Source organism: Ranitomeya imitator, chromosome 5 (genome assembly GCF_032444005.1).
Source record: "Ranitomeya imitator isolate aRanImi1 chromosome 5, aRanImi1.pri, whole genome shotgun sequence".
In the NCBI taxonomy this organism is placed as follows: Eukaryota; Metazoa; Chordata; class Amphibia; order Anura; family Dendrobatidae; genus Ranitomeya; species Ranitomeya imitator.
Window position 1 is genome coordinate 4,777,112 of NC_091286.1, and position 21,377 is coordinate 4,798,488.

At 53.1% G+C, this 21,377-nt stretch overlaps 2 protein-coding genes across 2 annotated transcripts in view; one reads left to right on the plus strand and one right to left on the minus strand.

Moving 5' to 3' along the window:
* Positions 1–1,075: 1,075 nt before the first annotated feature.
* Positions 1,076–19,617, minus strand: LOC138681029 (zinc finger protein 318-like). The gene is made up of 10 exons (XM_069768226.1): positions 19,252–19,617; positions 11,867–11,973; positions 8,108–8,255; positions 6,301–7,788; positions 4,892–4,991; positions 4,574–4,824; positions 3,919–4,371; positions 3,672–3,762; positions 3,472–3,590; positions 1,076–3,318 (listed from the first exon to the last, which is right to left on the minus strand). Exons 1-10 carry the CDS (start codon positions 19,585–19,587, stop codon positions 1,120–1,122), a joined length of 5,292 nt encoding a protein of 1,763 aa, XP_069624327.1. The 5' UTR covers positions 19,588–19,617; the 3' UTR covers positions 1,076–1,119.
* The window catches only part of LRRC73 (leucine rich repeat containing 73), a 129,575-nt gene continuing 127,527 nt past the window's right edge, over positions 19,330–21,377 (plus strand). Inside the window, exon 1 of the mRNA XM_069768227.1 lies at positions 19,330–19,439. The gene's annotated coding sequence lies outside the window, so the exon portion shown is untranslated. The remainder of the gene's footprint in view (positions 19,440–21,377) is intronic.

A 21,377-nucleotide genomic window follows, 5' to 3' on the forward strand; every position in this document is an offset into this window, starting at 1 on the left:
GAGGGGGGTTGGTTTGGGGGCAAGGGTGTTGTTTAGTAAAATGAAAATGTATTATCAGGTTATGTATCTAACGTACGGTATTTGTCTGGAAATTGTATTGGACTGTTATTGGCGTTTCATGTTTTAATAAAAAAAAGTACATGATTAAGAAAAAAAAAAAGAGGGCAACATATAGCAACCCTGTCTACTGGTATGTAGAAAATCTCCAGACATGATGGCCAGTTGTCTACAGCATGAAAATGCCTGACACACTGGACCTTAGAGAGAAGTAACCATAAGAAGTCAAACATCCTGCAAGGTACATATAAATCACAAGAAAAAATACTAACATGAATGGAGGTACAGACTTTTATTGAACTGTTCAGAATCTGCATCAGAGACCTGGAATACACCTCCTGGGACATTTCTGCAACCTTATTCTTTAGGTCGTCTTCATATATTATATAATAAACAGAAAAAAAAATAACAGCGGGCAAAAACCCAAAAGCAGGATCAATAAGTACAAACATCTCTTACCCAGATGCGTTTCTCCAGGCTCAACCTTCGCAGTCCTTGGGGAAGACCTTGATGGAAGTTGATTGCAAGAAGCATCAAGATTAAAATCATTACAGAATTAAACAAGCAACAAAAGAACAGATGTAATTACATCAATACAACATTGTGCTGTCGCCCACGCTGGATGCAAACCTCACATGTGAAAAACTGGAATGTCAACGTAAAAATACAACAGAAAAAGTTTACAAAAGTAAAGCCAAGACGGGGATTCATATCAGAGGCCAAGTATGCTTAACGAGCAAAGTCAATTCTGTGTCACCATATCTTCTGAGTATCAGACATGAAATGATCACATTACATCCAGAAGGACATCTGCAGAGCCACTGAGGACTGGTATCAGGCTCCCAATAGATGTGAACAATTCAAGTAACTGACGAGTCAGAAAAGAGATATACTGCTCACTGTACACGACTCCTCACTACTGACCCTCAGAGAACTTTACAATGAACAAAATTAGGCTCCAAAGGAAGAGGTGCTATCCCGACCCAAAACCTTTACTACTTTTACAGATAAAGTTAACTTAGATTAGGTCTCATGCTCAGTGCATCTTCTATTTATGAGGAATTAATCAGAATCACAAGTAACATATACAGACATATCTTCCATGGAGTTTTCCGATGTAGCAAAGGTGGTCAAATGTGTGTCTTTGTATAGGTCTTTGTTCATTGAAACTTTTAGAGATGCCAAACTAAATGGCTGCTGGCTGCTACTTGATGCATAATTGGAGTGCATGAGGTTCCAGCCAGATGTCTGGGAAACAGAACTCGAAACAGCATCAGGAACTTCACACGCCATGTCGTAGTCATCAACATCTTCACCATAAACTTCTGATACAATTGGTCTGATTGGTGTTTTCACAAGAGCATGTGCCCTTCCTAATATGACTTTCTTCTCAGGTGGACTTTCTAACTTTGCCTGGAGAAGAGTTCTAGTTACATTTGTGGGTTGAGGGACAACTTCCGAGTCTTGGTCTTCAGACGTGGTTAAGTCTTCAGGATCATCCTCAGATGCTATCATCTTATAATACAAGTCAAGTTCTTGCTGCAATGCGCTGGGGTTGGCAGGGCTGTGTTTAGTACCCAAACTGGATGTAACATTTCCAAAAGGTGGAATCAAAAGAGTCTCTGTTTGGACTTGGCCATGATTGGGCTTCTGGTAATCAATTGATGCGATTTTGATGTCTTTACATCCAGCATCTTGTACATAACCAAACAAAGAACTGGGCAGGGACAATGGAGCTTTCTTAAATTTTTGATTGAGTTTGGTAGTAGTGTTGAATGTTGGTTGTGCCTTCTGTAAGGATAGCAGAGGAGTAGACACTGGTTTGTTTGCATCATCCCTGTTGATAACCACTGTAGACAAGGGTTTTGTTTCTTCAAAGTTTTGGAGATTTGTGTCCTTGGCTTTATTTTTTTGTGCAGGTAAATACTTCTGTCGACTCGTTACAGGGTTCATTAAAAACTTGGAGGCCTTAACCTCTTGGGGCGTCTGCTTTTCTGATTTGCTAGAAGTTGATTCTTCAGGTTTTTGGACTGTATTTTCCTCTTGTAGAGTAGGTCCAGCTTTTTCAGTCTGTGGGGTAGTGGGATTGATGGTGTTTCCTATTTTCGCATTGTTCAATAAACCACTGGTTGAATAGTGTAAGGATGAATTAGCAGATGTTGTGCTAACTGGAGATGGAGCCAGATTTGTAACAGGAGACTTGGTGTTTGGGGTGTGCTGAACCTTTTCAGGTCCTGTGCTCGCTGCTAGTTTTATGGGACCAAAGATGTTGGCATGTGAAGTGGTTGCGGGGACAGGATTGGATTTCTGAGAAATCCAACTTGAAGGTAACTTAGGGACTGAACTTTCCTTTTCTTTCTTTACCTCTTGCCTTTCTACAGTCTCATTTTTATTAACAAGGACATTGAACATGTCTTGTCCTTTTGTCACCTCTACAGGTTTCATGCTTTGTCCATCTGTCTTCTTAGGCTCCATTTTTGGAGTTTTATCCTTGGATTCTGGCTGTGCACTCTCTTTAAATATAACCATTTCTCCTCTAAAAGCTTTGGCGACCAAGTTCTCAGGGAAGACACCTGTGGGTTTGTTTGTCACTATTGGGATAGATTTTGATGTTGCATTTGAGGACTTTATAGACAGGAAAGTATTTAGTGGTGCAGGTTTACTCATTGTTACATGAGGGGTCGGTAAATGGACATTCAGTAGACCTGGCAGGTTGGGTCGAACTTTTGGTTGTGTTGTGGAAGTAGATGGATGTGACGCAGATGTTGAGGTCATGGAAGTAGTAGAGGTGATGGTTGTGGAGGCAGTCGAATGGGAAGGAGTAGAGGCATTTCCAGGCAGGGTACTAGGTTTACCCAGACATTTTATGACAAAAGCATTTTGCTTTAAACTGAGAGTTTTAGGCTCCTCTTCCTTCGGTTTGATAGGTGCAGCTTCCACTTTTGCAGAGTTGACAACAGCCTGGGTATTGTTTTCTGCTGTTTTCCATACAAACTTCCCAAACGTGGTGTTCTTTGCAGGATCCTTTTCTGGTGTCTTATTCCACCTCTGATCGGAGGATGGTGGAGAGGCAGTTGTGTGATGTTTGGATTTGACTTTTTCTTCTTCCTTCTTTGGCTTCTTAGATTTGCTACAGGCTTGCTCTGCAATCTTACGTTTCTGCTCTGCCATTCTCTGTTCCATTTCTTGAGCAGCAGTCAAGCTCGCCTTCTTCTTCTGCCGACGTACCACTTCATAATTGATGTGCACCTCAATGTATTTCTGTAAAGGAATATCAATCAATGAATGTCCAGAGATTCTAAGATTATAAGCATAAAGATTGTCTAAGAACACTCCTCACCAGACATCCAAAACCGATCCTGTAAGAAGAATTACCAGAACAGATACTGGTTTTAAGATTGACATGAGACAAACCTTGTACTTATCATTGTGGGCATATGTTCTCAAATGATCCTGGGCAGCAGTGTGATCCGGGAACGTCTCCTCACATAGTTCACAGTAGTGGCCATTAACAGGGACCAGGAATTCTGCACCTGCAACGTGCGACACCAATAGCATAAGGAATTGTACAAGCCCCATTCACCGCACAGTCAATGTGAAGGAAACATCTTTACCTTTCAGGGGAACATTTACTCTCGGTTTCTTTGTAGAGCTCGGTTCTTGAGGTTTCTTTTTCATCCATGGTCGCCTCACCTCTTTTAAACTCTGTACAATATGAAAAATATAACAGAAATCTATGAAAGCCGAACAACATCTAGAGCGAATCTATGGCTTCAACAGGTCACCAAATCCTGCCATAGCCAGTGACAACAGATGCAGCCATCACCCACTCATGGTACAAACCACAGCTCGGTCTCTCACCTGCTTGTGCTTCTCATCGTGGAGGTGTAGTAGGAATTCGAGCAGCGTCATGCAGATTTCATTACAGTCCTCACACCAATGTGAGCCAGGATCATGATATTCAAAGATTTCAGATATCTCAAAAAGCAGAGGATTCTCAGCATTTGCGGGTGTGTTGGATGATGGTGTCGTGGGTCGTGGGCTTTTTGACTGTGACTTGTCTCTTGATTTTGAAATGCGAGGCGAGTTGGGCTCTGGGGACTGCTCAGGGCTCGGCTTGGGTGGTCTGCCTTTACACTGGACTTCTGACTTCTCAGTGACATTGGACTGCTGGGTGGCCCCCAATATCTTTGTGTCAGCTCCACATGCAGAGCTGCTCTTGGCATTAGCATCAGACACTGGGTTGCTCCTAGACGTCAGATCACTTGCCGACTTTGAGGAGACACTACTGGTTCTCGATTCATTATCAGTGTCCTGAATAAGAAACAAGAAAGGTCTAAGAATAAAAATGACAGGTGTATGGAGCAGACAAATGAGTGGAGCACAGCTCAGGTAACATCGTTCACAACAGCAATGGAGTCAATAAGCCCTTGATAATGTGGATCAGATTTTACAATTCATGACAGGTTAACAGACTGATACTTGTATGCAGCTGCAGAGTAGACCTGGTGCTCACCTTGGTCAGCGCAGGACAACCTGAGCTTCCCTGCTCTTTCTTAAGGTCGCTCTTATCAGCCAGATCCGTGGGGCTGACACCCAGGATCTCCGCCACCTTAGTGAGCTGCAGTTGCTTCTGTTTTGCTGTGTTGGTCTCCTCAGAGAGGGAGTTTATCTGCTTTTGGGCAGTCTCCAATACATTATTCAGTTCTTCCAGCAGTGCATCCTTGTGCCCGTCCTTCTTCCGTCGCTTCTTCCGTAGGAGTCTACCTGTAACAATGAGAAGGGGTCATCTGCAGCCTTCGATTAAGCCTGTTCGCAGTTCCATATAACTCACCCTGCTGGATGCGCAGCTGCTCCACCTTGGTGCTGATGGTCTTTAAGCTCTCGCTCTTGGCCTTGTGCTCCTTCCTCACAGAGCCCAGCTCCTCCAAGACCTTCAATAAATGAAAGGCTCTTTTTCTTAGGGTTGTAAGCAGCATCTGCACACTGCAATACAGCCGCCCCCCAAAACATGGGAACTCCCTGATCACACTTACCTGGAACAGCACACGCACTGCCTGACTGATCAGTAACAACACCTTATTATAAGCTCTACTGGTCCATTTCCACTGTAGATGTTTGCCCAGAACAAGAGCTGATCGACCATATACATTTTAATGAGGGCTCCGCTTAGGCACCTGTTCACATTGGCCGATAACGTATGGCGACAGAAAGATTGTTCAATGGTTGTCCCCAATAGCATTATGTTTTCAGTAGCACATCCTTCATACAGGGGGCGATGTGATTCACTCTGCCAACTATTAGCTCTTGGCTTGTTCAATAGCGTATTCATACAGGTCAATAATTGAGAACACTCACTATCGTACATCACACCGTGGTCACAGGTCTGTTCGGCACTGACCTGCTCGCTATCATACATCGCATCATGGTCACAGATCTGTTAGTCACTGACCCACTCACTATTGTACACTACACCATGGTCAGATGTCTGCTCGGCACTGACCCGCTCACCATCTTACATCACACCATGGTCACAGATCTGTTAGTCACTGACCCGCTCACTATCGTACACTGCACAGTGGTCACAGGTCTGCTCGGCACTGACCCGCTCACTATCATACACTGCACATTGGTCACAGGTCTGCTCGGCACTGACCCGCTCACTATCGTACACTGCACAGTGGTCACAGGTCTGCTCGGCTCTGACCTGCTCGTTACCATACATTGCACATTGGTCACAGGTCTGCTTGGCACTGACCCGCTCGCTATCGTACATGGCACAGGGCTCACAGATCCGTTAGGCACTGACCCGCTCTCTATAGAACAGCCTAGGGGTCATATGTCTGCTCGGAATTGACCTGTTCGCTATCGTACAGAAGAGGTCACATGTCTTTTCGGCACTGACCCGCTTGCTATCATACACTGCACAGTGGTCACGTCTACTAGGCACAACCTGCTATCGTACAGCACAGTGAAAACAGATCTGATGGGCATTTACCCACTTTATGTTGGTCCATGAGCTTCCATTCATCCATTTCTGGGTCTCTATAAGAGGAAAGTCGCACTGAGGTGCCTACACCACTATGGGATATTAAATGAAAAGACTGCACACGCTGAAGGTTTCTCACAAAACTCTGCTGGATGACAGGAGCTACGACCCCAAGAGCTAAGAAAATGCAAGGTGAAGGATGAACACTGCAGTCCTTACGCGGCTGCACGCCCCAGGGATGCGAGCTGACTTACTTTAATTTTCTCAGCTTCCTTATTTTTGCGGTCGGCTTGCCGTTCTGCGAGCAGTGTAGCTAATGAAGTTGTGGGTTTGGCGTCTGTTTTGACAGCGGCTTTAGCATCAGTAAGATCTTCAGTGGTTTCAATGACGCGCAGGTTGCTGCGGGGGTTGTACACTGGGGCGGGTGCACTGACAGGGACACTTATAGGAGGCAGCAGTGGTGGTGGAATGTGTACTGGTGGTGGTTGGGGGGGCACTGGCGAGTACATAGTCCACATGGATGTGGGATACGACACATAGGGAGTATAGGGATTGTAGCTAGGTGGCATGCTATATCCAGGGACCATTGGGGAATGTGGGTATGGAGGGTAGACCGGGATTTGTGAGGGACTTATTGGAGAAAGCGTGGGTTCGGACACAGAGCAGGGGATGGGCAGTTGAACAGGGACCTCTACTTTCGGTGCTGCAATTGTCTCTTTGGGTAATGGATTCTTCAAAATAAGTTGAGGCTTCTCTATAGGAATGGGGGCCGGGCTCGGCAGCGTCACTGGGGGTGGTGGCTCTTTAGGGACTGGTTTTACAACTGGCTCAGTCTTCATTGAAGGTTCTTCTTTCCTTTCTGCTTTGACTTGGGGTTCAGGTTCTTTGGGTTCAGGTTCTTTGGGTTCAGACACTTTAGCCTTGAGCTCAGCAGAGTTGACCATGGGACCGCTCTGTGGCTGCTCAGCTGTAGGCTGCGTTATCTTAGGTGCCACTTTCTTCCCATGAAGTCGTTCTTGCGTTCTGGCAAGATTCCCGATTTCAGCAACACCAATATCCAGGCCAATGGTCTTCAGCAGGTCGTGGATCTTCTCAAACTCTTGTTTGTTCTCGGAGCTCTTGACTGGCGGAGTGGAGACTGTTTGGTCAGATTGAGCTTTTGTCTGCTCTGCCATCTTCTCCTCCTCGTCTCCATAAAGGAAGCGCTCCTCATCATCAATTTCGGTGGATCTGCACTGCCTGATATCTGAAGTTTTACTTAGGAGAGAAGACTGTTTGCAATCCTGGTCATGAGGCAACAAGAAGCTGCCTGCCACATCAGCCGCCGCCTTCTTAGGGAAGTCGTTCTCACCCCTGAATGGAGCAGTCTGAGATTTAGGGGAGCTCTTGGTAGAAAGGTTTCCTGTATTGGATGAGTGTGTGGTCACTTTGGAGCTGTCCTTTGGATCGCATGGAGGGGCTTTACTTGTGACATTTCGTTGCACCACAAAATCTGCGTTGCTGCTTAGTGTCCAGTTTGCTGGCGCTACCGTAAGCAGGTTACTGCCTTGTGGAAGAGGAGCTTCCGGTCTCTGTACTGCAGCTGCTAAAGCAGAAGAGTTGGAGGTGCTGGGTGTGAGGGGATCCATCTTTACCACCATAGATAGGGGGCTTTCTGTGGTCAGGTTACTCTTCTCTGTGCTCTTCCCTGCCCCCACAGAGCTGACACTTCTGCCATCTTTACTGCTCAAGAGCATGTCAGCCTGGAAAAATATGGAAATATCAAATTAGCAGAGTGAACAGTACAGGACCCCACTACCTCATCCCCGAGGACCTCGGAGAAGTGAGTGAAGAGCCGTAGAATGGAGCCATACATCCTAACCCCAGAGGACAAAGACGTTATGGAGAGTATGTAGTAAGGGGCCCCACAACCTCAGGCCAGAAAACAAAAAAGTGTGCGCAGACTTCACATTATGAGGCCAGAGGGAACATGGTCAGTATTATAAATGGCTACCATTGATCCTCAGAGCCCCCACCCTCAACCAGGCCCTTGGGAGGACACAGAAGTAGTGGTACCCGTACCTGGGGAGACTTGTCAGAGCTGGAGGGCTCCACATCTGGACGTTTCTTCAGGATGGACTTCTTGGGCATGGGCAGAGATGAAACGTGCAAGTCCCCAGAGCAGCTACGTAAGGAGGAATCATTGCCCAATAGCTTCACATCACCGTACCTGGAACAACAAGCACACCATGTCTGCAGGCGGGAAGCTCTCACTGTGGCGCACCAGGGAATACCAGCTACTGTTCCCAGCTACCAGCCATTGCCTGCAGCTCTGAACTCAGGGGAATTGCCTGCAGCTCCCCCATCAGGGGAATTTCTGGGCAACCTTCATTTTACAGTGTGCGATCTCCTGCCACTGGGTGGAAACAGTCAGCAAGCTGCTCATTAATCGCTGATATAACAGTATGTGTAAATATGATGATGTGCTGCAGGAACATGGAAAGAACAAAAACCTGCAGCACCCGAAGCAGTGAATGTTGGGAGGCCTGAGCAGTTCTAGGTTACGGGGAGGTCTGGTACCCATCATGTATCACAGAGGTCTGGTACCTATCAGAGGCGAGCGGCTGTGATCACATCCCCTCCACACATACCTGACAGGACGCAGCAACATCAGCAGCCGTCACCTCATCGGAGCAGCTCACCTCCCCATACACAGCCCCTTTAACAATGGCGGCTGTACATCAATTTAACCCCATAATGACGACAGTTCACCCAATGTTATACAATGAGCTGGACATAAGATGTAATAGTGGCTGTCAGGGCTGTGGAGTCAGTAAGCCGAAACTCCGACTCCTCAATTTCCCTGACTCCAACTCCACAGCACCAGTCACTACTGAGCATGTGCATAAAGTGCAGCTCTGGGATAAAATACTGCAAAGCCCTGGTGATTACAGAGCATGTGCATAAAGTGCAGCTCTGGGGTATAATACTGAACAGCCTTGGTCCCTACTGAGCATGATATACTGCACAGCGCTGGTCACTACTGAGCATGTGCATAAAGGGCAGCTCTGGGATAGAATACTGCACAGTCCTGGTCACTACTGAGCATGTGCATAAAGCGCAGCTCTGGGGTATAATACTTAGTAGTGACCGATGCTGTGCAGTATTATACCGTAGAGCTGCACAGAGACACTCTACAGGACAGCAGCCAAGACATCGTGGATCCATCATGAGGGACACATTTGCCATTATTCAGGATGTCGGCTTAGGGGACACTGTTCCCGACCGGACAAACATCGCGAATCCATGGACACGTTTGGGATAGTCAGGATTTAGACTCACTGTTCGCCTGAGCCCAATAGAGAAGTTTGTGGAGAAGCCGGGTTGTGACCCTCCAGTCACCTGGCCTTGTACCTAAATGGACTGTCATCTTCCTATGCTTGTCGTTACCTCCTCTCTGTGTGTGTACCACAGGTGGGGTAGCGACCCTGGGAGCTCTGAAGTAACATCTGCCATTATCCCAATGAGTCAGTGGAAGGGTGAGTCTCTAACGTGCACCGTCCTGGGTACTGTGCTGGGACTGTTCTATGTATTATCAGCCAGTTTTGTGGTACAATAAATTACCACACTGTTACCCTCACCATGTGTTGTCTGAGTAGCGTTATGCCCACGGTAAAAGAAGAACGGGCGTGCGGTAGGACGATCCCTGGTCCATGCGGTCTTGAGCCAGCGGACGGGTGCACCCGCTTCTGACCCCCTGTATCTCCACAGGGGGCATATACCAGAATGAGGGGGGATATTCCTTTTTATCTGCAGTCTGGTGTCCCTGCTCCTGTCCACCGCCTGCTGCCCCCGTGCTGGCATTTACGATACACAAGAAGATTTTAGGCTGCAGTTTGGGCAGTCCATCTCTCAAAGGTTGCCAGTCACTGTTGTAGTACATTACTTCAATAAAATGGCGCCAGTGTCGACGCATGCGCATGCCGCAATGTCCAGCGCCATTTTACTGAAAACACCAAATATGAGAATTGGCAATGTCTTCAACAAAATTGCGCCGGATATGACGGGATGCGCATGTCCCGACTCCGACAACGTCAACAGAGGGAGAACGGTGTCACAATGTGCCGCAACCGCACAAATGAGAATGGTGTCACAATTCGCCGTAACAGTACAGACAAGGAGAACGGAGTCACAACGTGCCGTAACCGTACAGACAAGGAGAACGGTGTCACAATGTGCCACAATCGTACAGACGAGAACGGTGTCACAATGTGCCTCAACCATACAGACGAGGAGAACGGTGTCACAATGTGACGTAACCGTACAGACTAGGAGAACGGTGTCACAATGTGCCGCAACCGTACAGACGAGAACGGTGTCACAATGTGCCGCAACCGTACAGACGAGGAGAACGGTGTCACAATGTGCCGCAACCGTACAGACGAGAACGGTGTCACAATGTGCCGCAACCGTACAGACGAGAACGGTGTCACAATGTGCCGCAACCGTACAGACGAGGAGAACGGTGTCACAATGTGCCGCAACCGTACAGACGAGGAGAACGGTGTCACAATGTGACGTATCCGTACAGACTAGGAGAATGGTGTCACAATGTGCCGCAACCGTACAGATGAGAACGGTGTCACAATGTACCGCAACCATACAGACGACAACGGTGTCACAATGTGACGTAACCGTACAGACTAGGAGAACGGTGTCACAATGTGCTGCAGCCGTACAGACAAGGAGAATGGTGTCACAATGGGCCATAACTGTATAGATGAGAACAGTGTCACAATGTGTCGTAACCGTACAGACGAGAATGGTGTCACAACGTGCCATAACCGTACTGTCACGGTTCATGGGGAGGATACCTTTATCATCTCCACCACTCACACCAATTAGTCAAGAACCGGGGTTGGTGGTTGCCCCGGTCCTTTCTGAAGGGGATTTATCTATATCCAACTTGCGAGTTCCGGTTTGGAACTTGCAGCTCTCTGGCGCCCCCTTAACCTCAGGTCAGACAGGGTACTGCACCTAGGATAATTAGACGCCAGAAAGGCTGCTTCACTTTGTTCTGGCTAATGGGCACACTGCAGCGAGGGTGACATAACTACTCTCACTCAGGCGGGAACAATAATTATCAACGCCGCCGGTCGCTACAAAGCCTCCTAATTGCACAGGACAAATTCTGCTGCCACCAGCTCAGATTAATTTTTAACGGGTCCGGAGCCAACCCAGATTACTAGCGTAATTCACTTCAGAGGACGTGACAGTACGTTATAGAGCAAAGAGAGACAAATCTAGTAAGGAGAACAGTGTCACAATGTGCCGTAACCGTACAGACGAGGAGAACGGTGTCACAATGTGCCGTAACCGTACAGACGAGGAGAACAGTGTCACAATGTGCCGTAACCGTACAGACGAGGAGAACGGTGTCACAATGTGCCATAACTGTACCAATGAGAACTGTGTTGTGAGGTAATTTGGCCACACCATGTGACGTACAAATAAGTCGGTGAGAATAGCACTTGGTATTTTCCAGTGCGGTAAGATGAGCGGTGTCACTGGAGCGCAACTTCTCCCGAGAACACGAGCCTGATACGTATACGAGGGCAGAAACAACAGGAGGGAAAGCATGGAAACGCAAACTGGCCGCGCCACAGAAATGGTTAAAAGGGTTTGCCCAAGAACAAACAACATTGTAACCAGCAGACCCCGGAACAACAGCGAGAGGATGTGACACCGCAACGGTACAATGTCCCCCCTGCTGTGATTGGCCACCTCTGACCGCACAGCCACATGGTCCGCGCCTCACACACCCAAGGGTCTCACACCTACCTGTCCTGCTGCGGTGGGCTGGCCCGAGTCCGGTGCCCAGAAGTTCGGGGATCCCTGGCCGGATTGGAGCGAAAACTGGGGGAACGGCGACCGGGGGAGCGACGACGCTGAAAACAAAGAGGAGGAAAAAGCAAAGTAATCTCCAGGAGAGAAAAGGAAGAGACGGCAGAGCCAGACCCCCCCAACAAGTGTACGGGAGCAGAGCCGGATCCCCCATCTCCCTCCATACGTGTACGAGTGCAGAGCCGGATCCCCCCTCTCCCCCCAACAAGTGTACGAGTGCAGAGCCGGATCCCCCCTCTCCCCCCAACAAGTGTACGAGTGCAGAGCCGGATCCCCCATCTCCTTCCATAAGTGTACGAGTGCAGAGCCGGATCCCCCCTCTCCCTTCATAAGTGTACGAGTGCAGAGCTGGATCCCCCCCATCTCCCTCCATAAGTGTACGAGTGCAGAGCCGGATGCCCACTCTACCCCCCCAATGAGTGCACGAGTGCAGAGCCGGATCCACCCTCACCCCCCCCAACAAGTGTACGAGTGCAGAGCCGGATCCCCCCTGTCCCCCCAACAAGTGTACGAGTGCAGAGCCGGATGCCCACTCTCCCCCCAATGAGTGCACGAGTGCAGAGCCGGATCCCCCCTCACCCCCCCAACAAGTGTACGAGTGCAGAGCCAGATCCCCCCTCAACAAGTGTACGAGTGCAGAGCCAGATCACCCCTCATCCCCCAACAAGTGCACGAGTGCAGAGCCGGATCACCCCCGTCAGGAAATAGGAAGAAGTTCTGATTACTTCAATTACACATACAGAGATCTCAGCTGCAGTTTCCTCTGCCTGCCAGCAGAAAACTGGAATCGTAAACCTCTCATTTCACCCCCTCTCTCAAGAATTTTTGTGGCTTTGAGCTGCCAAAGCAGGTCTCCCTACAATCCTCAATCTCCCCTCCCACCTAATACCAGCTAAAACTGGTACAGAAAGCATAGAATTCTATTGTTCGTTTAAGGTATATGTATATTGGCACTGATCAGGACTAGAGATATAAGGATTATATATTCCGGATGTCCATCGAGAGCTCTATAACCCCCTGAAATCGCTAGGAGCGAGTTTCTCCGGAAGCGGGTCATGTAACTATGCCGTGAAAAGAATCCCCCCGACGTTTAGCACATCCTGATCATTGTGTCTTTCGTATATGAGATTCATACAGCAAGATATGTATAAAAACAGTTGCCATAAGTAAGAAAAGGGGAGGATTCAGCCTCTAAATAAGGTCACCACAGGGGGGAGTGCCTTGGTTTTAGGCTGGGAAATAAGTGAGTGAAGCAGCACTCTTCCCATGTCTTGTCTAGGATCTAGCTGCTATACAGGGGTGATGCATCAGGATATATGCTCGCCCTTCACCCACAGCACACGGTCCGCCATAAGATGAAATGATCTGAACGAAATGTAAATGTTCTTTCAACTTTAATCCCATTTTATTTGTAATTGTATTGTACATACGATACTTGTCTTCTTTATAATATCTCTTTATACTTCTGTAAACACTGCCTACCTTTTTTGGAGTAAAATATAAAATTACTAGCTTTGTCTCTCCTTGCTCTATAACGAACTGTCACGTCCTCTGAAGTGAATTACGCTACTAATCTGGGTTGGCTCCAGACCCGTTAATAATTAAGTAATCTGCGCTGGTGGCAGTGGAATTTGTCCTGTGCGGTTAGGAAGCTTTGTAGCGACCGGCGGCGTTAATTATTGTTCCCGCCTGAGGGGGAGTAGTTATATCACCCTCACTGCAGTGTGCCCCTTTGCCAGTACAAAGTAAGGCAGCCTTTCTGGCGACTAATTATCCTAGGTGTCTGACCTGAGAGTAAGGGGGCGCCAGAGAGCTGCAAGTACCAAACTGGAACTGGGAAGTGGGATATAGATAAATCCCCTTCGGAAAGGACCAGGGGCAACCAAACAACCCCGGTTCATGACAAACTGGTGAGTGGTGGGGAAGATAAGGGTCTCCTCACCCATAAACCGTGACACCCCCCCCCCCAAACAAGTGTATGAGTGCAGAGCCGGATCACCTTTCTCCCCCCAACAAGTGTACGAGTGCAGAGCCGGATCCCCCCTCACCCCCAACAAGGTACGAGTGCAGAGCCAGATCCCCCCTCTCCCCAAACAAGTGTACGAGTGCAGAGTTGGATCCTCCCATCTCCCCTCAACAAGTGTACAAGTGCAGAGTCGGATCACCCACCCTCCAAGTGTACGAGTGCAGAGCCAGAACCCCCCCAACAAGTGTAGAAGTGCAGAGCTGGATCCCCTTTACAGATCCCACCAGATATGTCAGGGATCCCACCAATCTGTCATGGTTCACGGGGAAGATTCCTTTATCACCCCCACCGCTGACACCAATTTGTAACGAACCGGAGTGGTTTGGGTACCCCTGGTTCCGTCTGAAGGGGATTTATCTATATCCCACTTCCGGTTTGGAACTTGCAGCTCTCTGGCGCCCCCCTTACCCTCAGGTCGGTCAGGGTACTGCACCTAGGGTAATTAGTCGCCAGAAAGAATGACTGCTATATTCTAGCTATTGGGCACGCTGCAGCGAGGGCGATATAACTGCTCCCACTCAGGCGGGAACAATAATTATCAACACTGCCGTCGCTGCACAGACGCCCAACTGCACAGGACAAAGTCGCTGCCACCACCTCTGATTCCCTTGTTAACGGGTCCGGAGCAAACTAAAATCAGTAGCGTAATTCACCTCAGAGGATGCGACAGTTCGTTATTCAACAAGGAGAGACAGACAAGCTAGTAAATTGTAAATTTTACTACAAAAAAGGTAGGCAGTGTTTACAAAGTATAAAAAGATATTATAAAGACAAATCATGTGTACAATAGAATTACAAATAAAAAAAGGATTAAAATTGAATAGAACACTTACAGGTCGTTATGTCATTAAATCATCATGGCGGCCGTGTGCTCAGGAGGCACATCAAGGTGCATGAGAACAGCTTGCAGTGCTGCTGTTAGCTCGCTTCCCGGGCCAAGACTCATTCACAACTCACGAGGGTTAAGATATGCCCTCTGGTCGTGATATCACTGAGTGGGCTGAGTTATGAAATGCACTCATCTTTTCTCAGAATTATGAAAACTATTTTCATGCCTAACTCACTATGAATCTCGTATACGAAAGACCCGATGATCAGAATGTTCCCTCTCATCTGGGGGATTCTTTGAAGTGTAAACACGGAGTGATTACTTGCACCGCTTCTGGGGAAACTTACACTTTGCACTCGTTGCATTTAGGCTCTAGCGATGTCAGGGGATTATAGATCTCTTGATGGACATCCGGAATATATAATTCTTATATCCCTAGCCCGGATCGACGCCCGTATATACCCTTGAAAGAACAATAGAAGTGCATGGTTCCTATACCAGTTTCAACCAGTACCAGGTGGGAGGAGGGAATGAGTACAGTAGGGAGACTTGTCTGCTGCAGATGAAAGCCACACAACTGCTCAGTGGGGGCTGCGACACCTTGGTATCAGGCTGCACAGAGTGTGTCTGCCATAGGGCCGGGTGTTTGTACCAGCGAATGCAGTGTGGGAGAAAGGGGGCTCGAATCTCCAGCGTGTCTGTACCATGGTACCTTCTAGAACTAAACTCACAATATGGCATTTTTACATTAGCGTGACCCCCCTCCCCCCAAGTGTAGGACAGCAGAGCCCCCCAGACCGCAGGGCCGGACCCCAAGTGTAGGACCGCAGAGCCCCCAGACCGCAGGGCCGGAGCCCCGAGTGTAGGACCGCAGAGCCCACAGACCGCAGAGCCGGACCCCCGAGTGTAGGACCGCAGAGCCCCCAGACCGCAGGGCCGGACCCCGAGTGTAGGACCGCAGAGCCCCCAGACCGCAGGGCCGGAGCCCCGAGTGTAGGACCGCAGAGCCCCCAGACCACAGGGCCGGACCCCGAGTGTAGGACCGCAGAGCCCCCAGACCGCAGGGCCGGACCCCAAGTGTAGGACCGCAGAGCCCCCAGACCGCAGGGCCGGAGCCCCGAGTGTAGGACCGCAGAGCCCACAGACCGCAGAGCCGGACCCCCGAGTGTAGGACCGCAGAGCCCCCAGACCACAGGGCCGGACCCCCGAGTGTAGGACCGCAGAGCCCCCAGACCGCAGGGCCGGAGCCCCGAGTGTAGGACCGCAGAGCCCCCAGACCACAGGGCCGGACCCCGAGTGTAGGACCGCAGAGCCCCCAGACAGCAGGGCCGGACCCCGAGTGTAGGACCGCAGAGCCCCCAGACCGCAGGGACGGAGCCCCGAGTGTAGGACCGCAGAGCCCCCAGACCGCAGAGCCGGACCCCCGAGTGTAGGACCGCAAAGCCCCCAGACCACAGGGCCGGACCCCCGAGTGTAGGACCGCAGAGCCCCCAGACCGCAGGGCCGGAGCCCCGAGTGTAGGACCGCAGAGACCCCAGACCGCAGGGCCAGACCCCGAGTGTAGGACCGCAGAGCCCCCAGGGCCAGACCCCGAGTGTAGGACCGCAGAGCCCCCAGACCGCAGGGCCGGACCCCGAGTGTAGGACCGCAGAGACCCCAGACCGCAGGGCCAGACCCCGAGTGTAGGACCGCAGAGCCCCCAGGGCCAGACCCCGAGTGTAGGACCGCAGAGCCCCCAGACCGCAGGGCCGGACCCCCGAGTGTAGGACCGCAGAGCCCCCAGACCGCAGGGCCGGACCCCGAGTGTAGGACCGCAGAGCCCCCAGACCGCAGGGCCGGACCCCGAGTGCAGGACCGCAGAGACCCCAGACCGCAAGGCCGGACCCCCGAGTGTAGGACCGCAGAGCCCCCAGACCGCAGGGCCGGACCCCCGAGTGTAGGACCGCAGAGCCCCCAGACCGCAGGGCCGGACCCCGAGTGTAGGACCGCAGAGATCCCAGACCACAGGGCCGGACCCCGAGTGTAGGACCGCAGAGTCCCCAGACCGCAGGGCCGGACCCCCGAGTGTAGGACCGCAGAGCCCCCAGACCGCAGGGCCGGACCCCCGAGTGTAGGACCGCAGAGCCCCCAGACCGCAGGGCCGGACCCCGAGTGTAGAACCGCAGAGCCCCCAGACCGCAGGGCCGGACCCCGAGTGTAGAACCGCAGAGCCCCCAGACAGCAGGGCCGGACCCCCAAGTGTAGAACCGCAGAGCCCCCAGACCGCAGGGCCGGACCCCCGAGTGTAGAACCGCAGAGCCCCCAGACCGCAGGGCCGGACCCCCGAGTGTAGGACCGCAGAGCCCCCAGACCGCAGAGCCGGACCCCGAGTGTAGGACCGCAGAGCCGGACCCCGAGTGTAGGACCGCAGAGCCCCCAGACCACAGGGCCGGACCCCCGAGTGTAGGACCGCAGAGCCCCCAGAACGCAGGGCCGGAGACCGAGTGTAGGACCGCACAGCCCCCAGACCGCAGGGCCGGACCCCCGAGTGAAGGACCGCAGAGCCCCCAGGGCCGGACCCCGAGTGTAGGACCGCAGAACCCCCAGACTGCAGGGCCGGACCCCCGAGTGTAGGACCGCAGAGCCCCCAGACCGCAGGGCCGGACCCCCGAGTGTAGGACCGCAGAGCCCCCAGACCGCAGGGCCGGACCCCCGAGTGTAGGACCGCAGAGCCCCCAGACCGCAGGGCCGGACCCCCGAGTGTAGGACCGCAGAGATCCCAGACCACAGGGCCGGACCCCCGAGTGTAGGACCGCAGAGACCCCAGACCGCAGGGACGGAGACCGAGTGTAGGACCGCACAGCCCCCAGACCGCAGGGCCGGACCCCCGAGTGAAGGACCGCAGAGCCCCCAGGGCCGGACCCCGAGTGTAGAACCGCAGAGCCCCCAGACAGCAGGGCCGGACCCCCAAGTGTAGAACCGCAGAGCCCCCAGACCGCAGGGCCGGACCCCCGAGTGTAGAACCGCAGAGCCCCCAGACCGCAGGGCCGGACCCCCGAGTGTAGGACCGCAGAGCCCCCAGACCGCAGGGCCGGACCCCGAGTGTAGGACCGCAGAGCCCCCAGACCACAGGGCCGGACCCCGAGTGTAGGACCTCAGAGCCCCCAGACCGCAGGGCCGGACCCCGAGTGTAGGACCGCAGAGCCCCCAGACCGCAGAGCCGGACCCCCGAGTGTACGACCGCAGAGCCCCCAGACCACAGGGCCGGACCCCGAGTGTAGGACCGCAGAACCCCCAGACCGCAGGACCGGACCCCCGAGTGTAGGACCGCAGAGCCCCCAGACCGCAGGGCCGGACCCCCGAGTGTAGGACCGCAGAGCCCCCAGACCGCAGGGCCGGACCCCGAGTGTAGGACCGCAGAGTCCCCAGACCGCAGGGCCGGACCCCCGAGTGTAGGACCGCAGACCCCCAGACCGCAGGGCCGGACCCCCGAGTGTAGGTCCGCAGAGCCCCCAGACCGCAGGGCCGGACCCCGAGTGTAGAACCGCAGAGCCCCCAGACCGCAGGGCCGGACCCCCGAGTGTAGAACGGCAGAGCCCCCAGACCACAGGGCCGGACCCCGAGTGTAGGACCGCAGAGATCCCAGACCACAGGGCCGGACCCCGAGTGTAGGACCGCAGACCCCCAGACCGCAGAGCCGGACCCCCGAGTGTAGAACCGCAGAGACCCCAGACAGCAGGGCCGGACCCCCGAGTGTAGGACCGCAGAGATCCCAGACCACAGGGCCGGACCCCGAGTGTAGGACCGCAGAGCCCCCAGAGCCCCCAGACCGCAGGGCCGGACCCCGAGTGTAGGACCGCAGAGCCCCCAGACCGCAGGGCCGGACCCCCGAGTGTAGGACCGCAGAGCCCCCAAACCGCAGGGCCGGACCCCGAGTGTAGGACCGCAGAGACCCCCAGACCGCAGGGCCGGACCCCGAGTGTAGGACTGCAGAGACCCCAGACCGCAGGGCCGGACCCCGAGTGTAGGACTGCAGAGACCCCCAGACCGCAGGGCCGGACCCCGAGTGTAGGACCGCAGAGCCCCCAGACCGCAGGGCCGGACCCCGAGTGTAGGACCGCAGAGCCGGACCCCGAGTGTAGGACCGCAGAGCCCCCAGACCGCAGTGCCGGACCCCGAGTGTAGGACCGCAGAGCCCCCAGACCGCAGGGCCGGACCCCGAGTGTAGGACCGCAGAGACCCCCAAACCGCAGGGCCGGACCCCCGAGTGTAGGACCGCAGAGCCCCCAGACCGCAGGGCCGGACCCCGAGTGTAGGAGTGCAGAGCCCCCAGACCGCAGAGCCGGACCCCCGAGTGTAGGACCGCAGAGATCCCAGACCGCAGAGCCGGACCCCCGAGTGTAGGACCGCAGAGCCCCCAGACCGCAGGGCACGAGGGGCGTGGTTTGTCCGCGGGGGCGTGGTTTGTCCGCGGGGGCGGGCTCTCACCTCACGGCGGTACTCATCATCCGGGGACCGGCGCCGTTGCGGGGAGGGCGGGGAGCGGCGCCGGTGCGGGGAGGGCGGGGAGCGGCGGGGCCTGGAGCGGGAGCGGCCTGCACGGCTCCAGGACTTGGAGCGCGAGTTTCCCCGAGGTCTGGAGCGGGAGCGGAGCCGGGAGCGGCCTCTTCTGTCAGGTGAGCGGCTGCGCCTGCTGGGAGAGCGCGGCTTCCGGGCCGGGGAGTGGCCTCGGGACCAGGAGCGCTCCTCCGGAGAGCGGGGGCTGTCCCGGTACAGGACCGGAGAGTCCGGGGACAGAGCGCGGCGTCCAGGAGTCCGGTACATGGCGGAGGCTCCGATCACTGCGGCTGAGTCCTGCTGCGTCACACGCTCTACGTGCTACGTCATCACGGCAGGCGCCATCTTACTACACCCGCACTACTACATCTCTACAGACCGCGCCATCTTACTACACCCGCACTACTACATCTGTACAGACCGCGCCATCTTACTACACCCGCACTACTACATCTGTACAGACCGCGCCATCTTACTACACCCGCACTACATCTGTACAGACCGCGCCATCTTACTACACCCGCACTACTACATCTGTACAGACCGCGCCATCTTACTACACCCGCACTACTACATCTGTACAGACCGCGCCATCTTACTACACCCGCACTACTACATCTGTACAGACCGCGCCATCTTACTACACCCGCACTACTACATCTGTACAGACCGCGCCATCTTACTACACCCGCACTACTACATCTGTACAGACCGCGCCATCTTACTACACCCGCACTACACCTGTACAGACCGCGCCATCTTACTACACCCGCACTACTACATCTGTACAGACCGCGCCATCTTACTACACCCGCACTACTACATCTGTACAGACCGCGCCATCTTACTACACCCGCACTACATCTGTACAGACCGCGCCATCTTACTACACCCGCACTACATCTGTACACAACGCGCCATCTTACTACACCCGCACTACTACATCTGTACAGACCGCGCCATCTTACTACACCCGCACTACATCTGTACAGACCGCGCCATCTTACTACACCCGCACTACTACATCTGTACACAACGCGCCATCTTACTACACCCGCACTACTACATCTGTACAGACCGCGCCATCTTACTTCACCCACACTACATCTGTACAGACCGCGCCATCTTACTACACCCGCACTACTACATCTGTACAGAACGCGCCATCTTACTACACCCGCACTACTACATCTGTACAGACCGCGCCATCTTACTACACCCGCACTACATCTGTACAGACCGCGCCATCTTACTACACCCGCACTACATCTGTACAGACCGCGCCATCTTACTACACCCGCACTACTACATCTGTACAGAACGCGCCATCTTACTACACCCGCACTACTACATCTGTACAGACCGCGCCATCTTACTACACCCACACTACACCTGTACAGACCGCGCCATCTTACTACACCCGCACTACTACATCTGTACAGAACGCGCCATCTTACTACACCCGCACTACTACATCTGTACAGACCGCGCCATCTTACTACACCCGCACTACATCTGTACAGACCGCGCCATCTTACTACACCCGCACTACATCTGTACAGACCGCGCCATCTTACTACACCCGCACTACATCTGTACAGACCGCGCCATCTTACTACACCCGCACTACACCTGTACAGACCGCGCCATCTTACTACACCCGCACTACATCTGTACAGACCGCGCCATCTTACTACACCCGCACTACATCTGTTCAGACCGCGCCATCTTACTACACCCGCCCCGCTACATCTGTACAGACCGCGCCATCTTACTACACCCGCACTACATCTGTACAGACCGCGCCATCTTATTACACCCGCACTACATCTGTACAGACCGCGCCACCTTACTACACCCGCACTACATCTGTACAGACAGCGTCCTCTTACTACACCCGCACTACACCTGTACAGACCGCGCCATCTTACTACACCCGCACTACATCTGTACAGACCGCGCCATCTTACTACACCCGCACTACTACATCTGTACAGACCGCGCCATCTTACTACACCCGCACTACTACATCTGTACAGACCGCGCCATCTTACTAC